Genomic DNA, 13,381 nt, shown 5'->3' on the forward strand with positions numbered 1-13,381 from the left:
TGCTGTTGCTAAGTTGCTTCAGTTGTGTCCGACTCTGTGCGACCCCCATAGATGGCAGCCCACCAGGTTCCCCCGTCCCTGGGATTTTCCAGGCAAGAACACTGGAGTGGGTTGCCATTGCCTTCTCCGCCTATCTATCTGCATCTATCTATAATCTGCCATATCTATCATGTCTTTCTCTCTCTCTATATATATATATAAAAATATAAAATCTCATCTAACATATATCTCCTACCATCTGTATCTATCATCTTTATATTTATCTATTCAATATCTATCGTAACTATCTACCTACCAACCTACCTAAATTTCTCTCTCTCTACCATTATATCTATCATCTTTATATCTATCTATCCATCCATCCATCTATTTGCCTATCAATCTACCGTGTGTGTGTGTGTGTGTGTGTGTGCGTGCGTGCGCGCTCTGTTGCTCAGGTGTGTCTGTCCGACTCTTTGCAGCCCCATGGACTATATAGCCCAACAGGCTCCTCTGTTCATGGAATTTTCCAGGCAGGAATACTGGAGCAAGTTGCCATTTCCTACTCCAGGGGATCTACCCAACCATCTACCATCTATGTCTGTCTATCTGTCCATTGTCTATCTGTCCATCCATCTTTCTATCTATCTATCCCTCTCTCTCTCCCCCATCCATCCATCCATCCATCTCTTCATTCATTCTCATCCATCCATCATTCTCAACCAGGGATGACTCTGCTTCCTAAGGGACACTTGACAATATGCATCTTTCCGACTGTCATCACTTGGGAGGTGTCCCTGGCATCTAGTGGGTGGAGACCAGGGACACTGCTCGTCCACCCTACCTAATGGCCCCACCACAGAATACGACCCAACCCCGAATGTCAGTGAGGCTGCGAGTGAGAACCTCAGAGAAAGGAGCAGCTGAGAAGCCACCTCCCACGATGCGCTGAAAGAAGCTGCAGGCTCCCCACAGCGCCCCCTTCTGCCCACAGGCAGCATGACCTGGATTTGCTGCCGGGGCCTCTCCGGGGGTATCGAGGGTCTGCTGGAAGACTTTGACCTGTGCGCCCCATACATGGACTGCCCTGAGGTCAGCCTGGTCCGGGAAGCTCTCCAGCTGTGCCGCCCAGCAGTGGAGCTCCGAGGCATGGGTGAGTGGTGCGGAGACGGCGGGACGGGGGAGGTGCGGTCCACTCTGCACCCACTTCTAGAAGCTCAGTCTCCTCACTGAGACACTCATACACCTTTCCTGTTATAGCTGAGGGCTTTCTCCTAGCTCCAGCTTCTAGAACTTTGAATTGAATCTGGGAGAGTTTAGGAGTAAAAACTACCAAGGCAGAGCCCTTCCTCTCACCTCAGCCCAGCGATTTATTCTATTTAAAAATTTTTTTAAAGTTTATTTTTATTGTTTTAGCCTTGCCATGCAGCCTGTGGGATCTTAGTTCCCAGACCAGGGATCAAACCCAGGCCCTCAGCGGTGAGGTCACAGAGTCCTAACCACTGGATTGCCAGGGAATTCCTCCAGCATCTTATTCTAGAAAGGGCCACAAAGGAAACATTTAGGCAAAATCGAGGAAATTATGTTGACGCTTAATATAGATAAGATAGTGTTCAGTCGTATCTGACTCTTTGCAACCCCATAGACTGTAATCCACCAGGCTCCTCTGTCTATGGGATCTCCCAGGCAAGAGTATTGGAGTGGGTAGCCATTTCTTACTCCAGGGGATCTTCCGGACCCAGAGATCGAACCTGCAGGCTCTTTACCACTAGCGCCACCTGGGAAGCCCATGACACTTAATATAACAAGGGAAAACGTTCCCACAGATTTTTTTTTTTTTAATTGGTGAAACTCATAGAATGATAATAACCGAGCACAGCTTTTTGTAAGTTAGGCCTACTCATGAGAAAGCAGGGGAAGTCTTGATCAGGCAGATAACATTTAGGGCTCAGTTGGGGTTCAAAGTCGGCATTTCCTGTCATCCCACTAATTACACATATCAATTTAAAAATATCAATGGTTTTACAAAAACCATTCTTAGCTCTCAGGGAAAGTCGTTGAGCAGGGTTTGGCCCACGCTCTGGCCTGGAGTTTGAAGGATCTCTTGTGTCCTCAGGTGATACTCTGTCCAGGATGGAATTTTGTTTGTATTTTTATAAAACCATTTTAATTGTCCAGGTCAGCAGCTTTAAGTCCATTCACACCCCGTTGCACGACCATCAACCCCATTCATCTTCGTAACTTGTTCGTCCTCTCAAACTGAACCTCCGTCCTCATTAAACACTTGCTCCTTTTTCCCCCTCCCTAAGCCCCTGGCACTCACCCTTCTACTTTCTATCTCTAGGAGTTTGACCATTCTAGGGACCCCATGTAAGTGCACTCATGCGATATTTGTCCTTTTTGTGAGTACTTATTTCACTTAACATAAAGTCCTCAGTTCATCCATGTCAGAATATCCTTCCTTTTTAAGGCTGAATAATGTTCCATTGTGTGTGTGTGTGTGCTAAGTCACTCCAGTTGTGTCTGACTCTTTGTGACCCTATGGACTGTACCCCGCCAGGCTCCTCTGTCCATGGGGATTCTCCAGGCAAGAATACTGGAGTGGATTGCCATGCCCTCCTCCAGGAGGATCTTCCTGACCTAGGGATCCAACCTGAGTCTCATGTGTTCCATTGTGTTCAGTTCAGTTCAGCCACTCAGTCTTGTCCTACTTTGCGATCCCATGGACTGCAGCTTCCCTGTCCATCACCATCTCCCCAAGTTTGCTCAAACTTGTGTCCATCGAGTCAGCGATGACATCCAACCTTATCTCATCCTCTGTCATTGCTGTGACTATGGGGGTACAAATATCTCCTTGAAACCCCGCTTTCGGTTCTTTTGGATATATACTTGGATGTGGAATTGCTCAATCATTTGGTAATTTTGTGTTTAATTTCTGAGGAACTGCCAGCTCTTTTCCCATACTGGCTGTGCCGTTTTACATTCCTACCAACAGCACACAAAGGTGCTGGGTTCTCTGTATCCTCTACAACACTTGTTATTTTCTGATAAAAAAAAAAAGCCATCCTATTGAGTGTGAAGTGGCCGGGAGGTGCTTTCTTTTCTTTCCCCTGCTGTGTTCGGTCTTAGTTGTGGCATTCAGGATCTTTGCTGTGGCTCGAGGGCTTCTCTCTAGTTGCATCGCAGGGGCTCAGTAGTTGTGGCACGTGGGCTTAGCTGCCTGATGGCATGTGGGACCTTATGTCCCCAACCAGGGATCGAATCTGAGTCCTGTCCTGTGCAAGCAGGATTCTTAACCCCTGGACCACGAGGGAAGTCCCCATGATGGTTTTTATCATACATTTCCCAACTGGATTTTTTGTTTGTTTTTTTTTTTTTTTTTTTTTTTTTTTTTGTCTGGCCACACTGCATAGGTTGTGGGATCTTGGTTCCCCAACCATGGATGCCTTGGCCCTCGCACTCCTAACCACTGGACCACCAGGGAATTCCCATCCCAGTTGGTTTTGGTTTGAGGGTTTTTACAAGTGATTTTATAAGGATGCTTAATTCCCATATTCCTTCCATGGTTCATTCATACCTGACAACTGCTGCTTGTCTGAGAAGCCTACCTAGCTACCACTGAGGCTGGACACCCCTGGCCCCCTACACCCCTGCATATTCTGTTGCTACATGCTACTTCCACATATCTTAACTCTTTAGTTATTATTTTCTCTGGCTTTCTTTTGCATCCTCTATCTGCCCCTATGCTATGCTAAGCTGCTTCAGTCATGTCTGACTCTTTGCACCCCTATGGGCTGTAGCCCGCCAGGCTCCTCTGTCCGTGGGATTCTGCAGGTAAGAGTCTGTCTGCCCCTGCTCCCTGCCAAATGTCCACCCCTATCACATAGATCAGTCCAAGTGCATGGATATTGGTCCCACCAAGTTGATTTAAATCTGGGCTCTGGCACTTACTGACAGTGTGACCTTCAAGTCCCTTACTACCTCGTCACCTCCCTCACTCTCACCCCTCCTCTTGCCTTGCAGCCTTTAGTTTTCCCATCTGCAAAATGAGGGATGTTGGTGAACCCTCCCATCTAGGGCTGCTGGGAAAAGTTTGCAAGTCAACTCACGCAGAGCCTGTCCCCTTGGTGCCTTCCGAGGAGCCTTTTACTGTCATGTGACAGCGCTGATGCTGTTGACCTGAATGGCCTTGAAGGAGCCATTTCTGCCCCGAGCCTCTGCTTTCATCATCTGCAAAATGTTGGATAGCGCTAAGGTGGTGTCTACACGACTGAGCGACTTCACTTTCACTTTTCACGCATTGGAGAAGGAAATGGCATCCCACTCCAGTGTTCTTGCCTGGAGAATCCCAGGGACGGAGGAGCCTGGGGGTCTGACGTCTATGGGGCTGCACAGAGTCGGACATGACTGAAGTGACTTAGTAGCAGCAGCAGGATCCCACCCAAGTGGATGATGCTTTTGCCTTCCTCTTCTTGCATTCAAGCTCACCAGAGGTCTTAAACCTCGAAGGGACTTGATTTCCCGGGAAAATAGCCTTGGGCCAGTTTAAGAAAAGATTTCAAAGCTCAAATCACAGTATGTTCTTTGCAGCGCTCCTTGACTGACAACCTGTGGCTGCCCAGCACAAGCAGAAGGGGTAGAGAGAAATGTCGCCACCAGATGGTGCAGCTGAGCAACTGTGCACTTACGGCATTCCAGTACTTCCCAGCAAGCTCCTAGAAACCAGTCCTATTATGGATTTCTCCCGTTGCCTCAGGCTCCAGGATGACTTGGCGTGGTGCCATTCCTGTTTGTTTTTATTTAAAAGACTGATATTTTGTTCATCATGGATCTGGGGGCGTGCTTTTGATTTTCTTAAAAAAAAAATTGCATTAAAGTAGTGTTTATCTTGACAGTTAAGTTTGTTAGCACCACCTTAACTGCTAGGCCTGTGGTGAGTGGGACACTTGCTCCTGTTCCTGGCCTTACCCGATTTCACCCACCAGCAAACCCAGGCACAGGGCGTGGCCACCCTTGCCCCAGGCCCCACAGTTCATGTGACCTGGCGTAAGCCGCTGAACCTCGTGCGTGTGTGCTAAGTCGCTCAGTCATGTCCAGCTCTTTTGCAACCCCATCGGCTGTAGCCCGCCAGGCTCCTCTGTCCATGTGGATTCTCCAGGCAAGAATACAGAAGTGGGTTGCTGCTTCTGAACCTCACCATGCCTCAGTTTTCCATATTATACACTTGGGGTGATAGTGATGATACATCTAAACTGCCCCCTCCCCAAGATGTAGTTACTTTTAAAATACATATTTATTTATTTAGCTGCATCAGGTCTTAGTTGCTGTGCATGGGCTTGTCCAGTTGCCGTACATGGGCTCTCTAACTGTGGCGTGCAGTCTCAGGAGTTGCCACACACAGGCTCTCTAGTTGTGAGAGCTCAGTAGCCGTGGTACATGGGCTTAGTTGCTTTGAGGCATGTGGGATCTGAGTTCCCCAACCAGAGATGGAACCTATGTTCTGTCCTGTTCATTGCAGATTCTTAACCACTAGACCACTAGTTCAGTTCAGTTCAGCTGCTCAGTCGTGTCCGACTCTTTGCGACCCCATGAATCGAAGCACGCCAGGCTTCCCTGTCCATCACCAACTCCCGGGGTTCACCCAAACCCATGTCCATTGAGTCGGTGATGCCATCCAACCATCTCATCCTCTGTCATCCCCTTCTCCTCCCACCCTCAATCTTTCCAAGCATCAGGGTCCTTTTAAATGAGTCAGCTCTTCGCATGAGGTGGCCAAAGTATTGGAGTTTCAGCTTCAACATCAGTCTTTCCAATGAACACCCAGGACTGATCTCCTTTAGAATGGACTGGTTGGATGTCCTTTCAGTCCAAGGAACTCTCAAGAGTCTTCTCCAACACCACAGTTCAAAAGCATCAATTCTTCGGCACTCAGCTTTCTTTATAGTCCAAATCTCACATCCATACATGACCACTGGAAAAACCATAGCCTTGACTAGATAGACCTTTGTTGACAAAGTACTGTCTCTACTTTTTAATATACTGTCTAGGTTGGTCATAACTTTCCTTCCAAGGAGTAAGTGTCTTTTAATTTCATGGCTGCATTCACCGTCTGCAGTGATTTTGGAGCCCAGAAAATAAAGTCAGCCACTGTTTCCACTGTTTCCCCATCTATTTGCCATGAAGTGATGGGACCGGATGCCATGATTTTAGTTTGCTGAATGTTGAGCTTTAAGCCAACTTTTTCACTCTCCTCTTTCACTTTCATCAAGAGGCTCTTTAGTTCTTCCCATCTGCATATCTGAGGTTGTTGATCTTTCTCCTGGCAATCTTGATTCCAGCTTGTGCTTCCTCCAGCCCAGCGTTTCTCATGATGTACTCTGCATAGAAGTTAAATAAGCAGGGTGACAATATACAGCCTTGACGTACTCCTTTCCCTATTTGGAACCAGTTTGTTGTTCCATGTCCAGTTCTAACTGTTGCTTCCTGACCTGCATACAGGTTTCTCAAGAGGCAGGTCAGGTGGTCTGGTATTCCCATCTGTTTCACAGTCAAAGGCTTTGGCATAGTCAATATAGTCAAAGGCTTTTGGCATAGAGCACTAGGGACGTCTCAATATAGTTATTTCTTAATCCCTGGTGGTTGTCACTAAGTTATGTTTAACTCTTGGCGACCCTAGGGACTATAGCCTGCCAGGCTCCTCTGTCCATGAGATTCTCCAGGCAAGAATACTGGAGTGGGTTGCCATTTCCTGCTCTAATCCCTAGAATCTATAACTACTACTTTATATGGTGAAATAAAATGTGATTAAGGTTCTTAGGATGGAGAGTTTATCTTGGATCCTCCAAGCAGGCCCAAAATGCAATCACAAATGTCCTTATAAGAAGGCAGAATGAGGTTTGAAACCCCCCAAAAAAGGGAAAATGTGGAGACACACAGATGAGAAGGCCATGTCAAGACACAGGCAGAAATTGGGTTCATGCACAGTATTAATTGGTGCAGCCACTGTGGAAAACAGTATGGAGGTTTCTCAAAAAAAACTAAAAAATATAGAGCTACGTTATGACCCAGTAATTCCATTCCAGGGTAAACAAAACAAAACGAAAACACTGAAAGATACATGAGCCCCCGTGATCATAGCAGCATTATTTACAATTGCCCAGATATGAAAGAAACCTAAAATGTCCGTGGACAGATGAATTAATAAAGAAGATTTGCTACGTATATTCAATGGACTAGTACTCCGTCATAAAAAAGAATGAAAATTTGCCATTTGCGGCAATGTGGATGGACTTATCGGGGATTGTGCTAAATGAAATAAACCAGATAGAGAAAGACAAATACTGTGTGATATCACATATGTGGAATGTAACAAATAGAACAAACTAGTGAATATAATAAGAAAGGAGCATACTCACAAGAATAAGCTAGTGGTTACCAGTGGACAATGGCAACCCACTCCAGTACTCTTGCCTGGAAAATCCCACGGATGGAGGAGCCTGGTGGGCTGCAGTCCATGGGGTCCTAAGAGTCGGATACGACTAAGCGACTTCACTTTCACTTTTCACTTTCATGCATTGGAGAAGGAAATAGCAACCCACTCCAGTGTTCTTGCCTGGAGAATCCCAGGGACGGGGGAGCCTGGTGGGCTGCTGTCTATGGGGTCGCACAGAGTCGGACACGACTGAAGCAACTTAGCAGCAGCAGCAGCAACCAGTGGGCGAGGGGATGGTGAAGTGAACGTCGCTCAGCCGTGTCTGACTCTTTGCAACCCCATGGACTGTACAGTCCATGGAATTCTCCAGGCCAGAATACTGGAGTGGTGTTCTCCAGAAGCTGTTTCCTTCTCTAGGGGATCCTCCCAACCCAAGGATCAAATACAGATCTCCTGCATTGCACGAGGATTCCTTACCAGCTGAGCCACTAGGGAAGCCCTAGAGGGAATGGAGGGGGCAAAATAGGAGTGGGGGAGTAAGATAGACTACAAGGATGTATTGTACAACATGGATAATATAGCTAATATCTTGTAATAAGTGTAAATAGAGTGTAACCTTTTAAAATTGCATAAAAAATTAAAAATAAAAAAAGAGAAATTGAGGACTTCCCTGGTAGTACAGTGGATAAGAATCCTTCTGCCAATGCAGGGCACGTGGGTTCAGTCCCTGGTCCGGGAAGATCCCACATGCCACAGAGCAGCTAATCCCATGAAGCACAACTTCTGTAGCCCTGGCACCTGGAGACTGTGCTCTGCAACAGAGAACCACCACAAGAAGAAGCCCGTGCACCTCAACAAAGAGTCACCCTTGTTTGCTGCAACTAGAGAAAGCCCACAGCAACCAAGACCCAGTGCAGCCAAAAGAAAGAAAGAAATATTTTAAATAATAAAAAAGGAAATTGATGTGGCCACAAGCCAAAGATGCCTGGAGCCCCCAGAAGCTGAAAGAGGCAGGGAAGGATGCTCCCCCAAAACCTCTGGAGGGAGCACAGCCTTGGCCACACCTTGATTTCAGACTTCTGGCCCCCAGAACTGTGAGAGAAGAAGGCTCTGCTGTTTGAAGCCCCCCAAGTTGTCTTGTTTCCAGCAGCCACAGGACACTAACCCACTCAGTAACTATGAACTGCTGGTGAAATGATCCTACACATTGGTTGGGTGCCTGGGTTTCCCTGTAGGCTCAGACGGTAAAGAATCTGCCTGCAGTGTGGGAGACCGGGGTTCAATCCCAGGGTCAGGAAGATCCCCTGGGGAAGGGAATGACTACCCACTCCAGGGTTCTTGCTTGGAGAATTCCAAGGACAGAGGAGCCTGGTGGGCTACAATCCATGGGGTCACAAAGCATAGGACACGACTGAGTAACTTACACACTTGGCATTCAGAATGTAGCCATGAGCAAGACAGGCATTGTCTTTGTTTTCAGGAAACCCAAGGTCTAGGATGTGAGGTGGGGATCCTCCTGGTGTACTTGAAGTAGGGGCAAGTGGGTGGAGAGAACAGAAAAGGAGGCAGAAGTGGGGACGGCTCCAGCTGGGGGAGCGGGGCCCCTCCCCTCAACCAGCGTCCCCTCTGTTGCAGAGAGAAGCGTCCTGTACACAGAACTCCTGGCCAGACTCCGTTTCTTCAGCACTTCACATCCCGGGCTGGTGGGAGAGCTGTGCCAGCAGGCACAGAGCTGGTTCCGGATGTGCCCACAGCCTGTGCTGGTGCCCCTCGGAGGATTCCTCCAGCCCCCTGGAGGGCCCCTGCGGGCAACCCTCAGCGGCTGTCACAAAGGTGGGTGTCCCCAGCACAGTCCCTGTCTGCCTGGGGGCAGTGGTTGCAGGCTGCTCTCTGGGGCTCCCCTCTGCCAGTTGGGAAGCCCCAAGGGTGCCAGCTGGGCCTGGCCCTGCTGTCTCATGCTGCGTTGACTCCATCTGTCCCCCAGGGACTGTAGACGACTAGTGTAAATACGGCTATTGAGCCCAGAGCAAGCAGATGCTGACTGCCTCTGGGGTCTCGTCACTAAGAGTTCGGTGCCCATCTTACCATAGCTTCTGTGATTTTACAGCCTCATGCTAATAAGTTTGGAAACTAGAGACTGGCTCCTGCCTGGCCCTGGAGAGGCTGGTGGGGCTTTTAGGTTCTCCATGGGACGCCAAAATGTCAGAGGATGAGAGGGTTTCGTTCTCTCCATCCATTGGTCACCCATCTTTCCGTCCATCCACCCATTATCCCTCTCTTCCTTCCATCTGTCTGCCTTTCCATCCATCCAAACTCCCTCCCTCCCTCTCTTCCTTTCTTCTAACCACTCAGCTATCCATCTGTCTTTCCATTCATCCACCCTCCCTCCATCCGCCCTTCCTTCCTTTCATCTATCCATCTGTATGTCCTTCCATCCTTCCTTCCCTTCTTCCTTCCTTCTTTCCTTCCCACCCACCCACCCATCCATCCACATCAGTTGTCCATATTTCCAATAGTCATCCTTCCTTTCACCATTCTATCCACACCACTTACCTTTCATTTTTCCCAAATTGCCACCTTCTATCCGCTCAAATACCCCTCCTCCCATCCGGACACTCAGCCATTCATCAACTCACCCACCCACCTATCAAATTCATCTACCCTTCTAATACTCATCCATTCACTAACCCACTCGTGCGGCCAGTCATCTACCTGTCCACTTACCCGCCAGCCCACCACCACGCATCCAGTCCTTTATCTGCCCACCCACAGCCTCACATTAATCATGAGGCTACTGAACACAAATGGCTTGTTGTTCAAATACCAGCCATTATAACTTGTGCCTTTTCTGTGCCACAGGGTCTTGTAGGGAAAGCTACACTCTCAAAAAGAGAAATTCTAAGAGACACTTGATACAATGCATGGAAAAAAAAAATGATTTAGGGACAGGTACCAGAATACTGTGTTGAGGATTATAAGACTGAGTCTAACAGGAAAGAATGTACATTTATTATGATACTGATTCTGATGCTGTAACAAAAGCCAACATCAGTTCAGTTCAGTTCAGTTGCTCAGTCGTGTCCGACTCTTTGCGACCCCATGACCGCAGCACGCCAGGCCTCCCTGTCCATCACCAACTCCCGGAGTTCACTCAAACTTACGTCCATCGAGTCGGTGATGCCGTCCAGCCATCTCATCCTCTGTTGTCCCCTTCTCCTCCTGCCCCCAATCCCTCCCAGTATCAGAGTCTTTTCCAATGAGTCAACTCTTCTCATGAGGTGGCCAAAGTACTGGAGTTTCAGCTTTAGCATCATTCCTAACAAAGAAATCCCAGGGCTGATGTCCTTTAGAATGGACTGGTTGGATGTGCTTGCAGTCCAAGGGACTCTCAAGAGTCTTCTCCAACATGGCCATCTTTGACTATAAGGGAGCCTGGGAAATACGGTCTTAGTCTGGGTAGCTACATACTTAACGAAACCTGTGGGCTGTGGATTTTATTACTAAAAGAAGTGTGATATCAATAGAATGGCTACTGTAGGGGGTGGGGCCGATCACAGAGCATGGTGATTGATTGGTGAGGTCTGTCCAAGCATAGGGAAAGGTAGTCACAACGCACAAGTTTTTTGGTTTTTCTCATCTCAGTAGGAAAATGTCTTGTGTTTCAGACCCACTGTGCCAGTTGCATGAGCTCTAGTCATGTCGCCTGGTGGTGCTAGTGGTAAAGAATCTGCCTGCCAGTGCAAGAGACATAAGAAATGTGGGTTTGATCCCTGGGTCGGGAAGATCCCCTGGAGGAGAACATGGGAATCCACTCCAGTATTCTTGCCTGGAGAATCCCACAGACGGAGAAGCCTGGTGGGCTACAGTCCACAGGGTCGCAAAGAGTTGGACACAACTGAAACAATTTAACACATACACACACATGACATGTTGAGATTGGGAAACTTCCTACCCACTCTGGGCTTCAGTTTCTTCATTTTTATTTATTTATGGATGTATCATGTGGCTTGCAGGATCTTAGTTTCCTAACCAGGGATCGAACCTGCATCCTCAGCAATGAAAGTGTGGAGTTCTAACCACTGGGCCCCCAGGGAATTCCCAGTTGCTTCGTTTTTAAGATGAGAAGTTTGAGTTCACATTTCCAAGGTGACACAGTTCGTGAGTGATCACAAATTAAAAAAAAAAAAAAGAAGGAAAGAAAAGAAAAATCCCATCTTCTCATATCCTGTCCCAGTGTGGTGGAAATACAATCCTGGATTCTCACACCTGGACTGGCTCTGACTTTAACACCTCCCCCACCGTCTTGGCTTTCCTGGTGGCTCAACAGTAAAGAACCCGCCTGCCAATCAATACAGGAGACACAAGAGATGCGGGTTTGACCCCTGGGTCGGGAAGATGCCCTGGGAAAGGGCATGGCAACCCACTCCAGTATTCTTGCCTGGAGAATCCCATGGACAGAGGAGCCTGGTGGGCCACAGTCCATGGGGACAGAGTCGGACACAACTGAGTGACTGAGCACGTGGACACCCCAGTTGTAACGACCAGAAATTTCTCCAGACATTTCCCAGTGTGCCCTGGGCGTGTGGGGCAGAATCACCCTTGGGTAGGAATCGCTGAACTAGAGACACTTATGACTGAACAGTGGTTTAGCCCATCTTCCTACCTCAGAGCAGCTCAGAGTCTGCATCTGGCGTCTGAAAGTGCTAGCTTTGAAATCCCAGCTCTGCCACTTCTAGATGTGTGACTCTGGACAAGGAACCGACTCTGTGCCTCAATTTCCTTATCTGCAAAGTGGGGGGAGTATTTCATGTCTGAGAACTCAGACCCATGAGCTCTTGTTTCTGTGTGGCTGCAGGCATCACTGCCATGGCATGGAGCCTGGAAGAGAAGCTGCTGCTGGTTGGCACGCAGGAAGGCATGGTGGCTGTGTGGGACATGGAGGAACAGCAGGTGATCCACATCCTTCCTGGACACACAGGTGAGGCTCGGAAAATGGGGTTGATGATCAGGCTCCTCCTAGAGTCCTGCAGTGATCAGTCAGTTTTCAGGGTCCATTTACCACCAATTCACTTCTCTGTATAAAAACTGTGGTCTTTGTTCCTGCATCAGCTAGCTACAGCCGTGTAACAAAACACCCCAAACAAGAATGCAAATCAGAACAGCCACTATGGAGAATAGTAAAGAGGTTCCTCAAAAAACTAAAGATTGTTGCTGTATGATCCAGGAATCCTATACCTGGGCATATATCTGTACTATAATTTGAAAAGATACCTGCCTCCCTATGTTCATAGCAGCAGTATGTAAAATAGCCAAGACTTGAAAGCAACCATCAATGGATTAATAGATAAAGATGTAATATATACAATATATGTGAATATTAGCCACAAAAAGAATGAAATAATGCCATTTGCAGCTACACTGATGGACCTAGAGATTATCACAGTAAGTCGGAAAAAGACAAATTCCACATTGTATCACTCATGTAGAATCTAAAATATGATATGCTACGCTATGCTACGCTAAGTCACTTCAGTCATGTCCAACTCTGTGTGACCCCATAGACGGCAGCCCACCAGGCTCCCCTTTCCCTGGGATTCTCCAGGCAAGAACACTGGAGTGGGTTGCCATTGCCTTCTCCAATGCATGAAAGTGAAAAGTGAAAGTGAAGTCACTCAGTCGTGTCCGACTCTTAGTGACCCCATGGACTGCAGCCCACCAGGCTCCTCCGTGCATGGGATTTTACAAATGAACTTATATACAAAACAGAAGCAGACTCACAGCAAAGAGAACAGACGTGGTTGCCAAGGGTGGGGGCTGGGAAAGGGCTGGACGGGCGTTTGGGGTGAGGAGATGCAAGCGTGTGTGTACAGAAAGGATAAGCAGCAAGATTCTACTCTATAGCATAGGAGCTATATTCAACGTCCTGTGATAAACCATGATGGAAAAGAATACGAAAAAGGAAAATGCAAA

General features: G+C 47.8%; 1 protein-coding gene across 3 annotated transcripts in view; it reads left to right on the top strand.

Moving 5' to 3' along the window:
* NWD1 (NACHT and WD repeat domain containing 1) overlaps positions 1-13,381 on the top strand; it is an 81,454-nt gene that overhangs the window by 35,441 nt on the left and 32,632 nt on the right. For all 3 annotated transcript variants that reach the window (XM_025293777.3, XM_006057865.4, XM_006057866.4), the window contains 3 exons: positions 974-1,132; positions 9,047-9,244; positions 12,267-12,389. In XM_025293777.3, the coding sequence (XP_025149562.3) occupies positions 974-1,132; positions 9,047-9,244; positions 12,267-12,389 (480 nt within the window). The remainder of the gene's footprint in view (positions 1-973; positions 1,133-9,046; positions 9,245-12,266; positions 12,390-13,381) is intronic.

Source organism: Bubalus bubalis, chromosome 9 (assembly GCF_019923935.1).
Source record: "Bubalus bubalis isolate 160015118507 breed Murrah chromosome 9, NDDB_SH_1, whole genome shotgun sequence".
In the NCBI taxonomy this organism is placed as follows: Eukaryota; Metazoa; Chordata; class Mammalia; order Artiodactyla; family Bovidae; genus Bubalus; species Bubalus bubalis.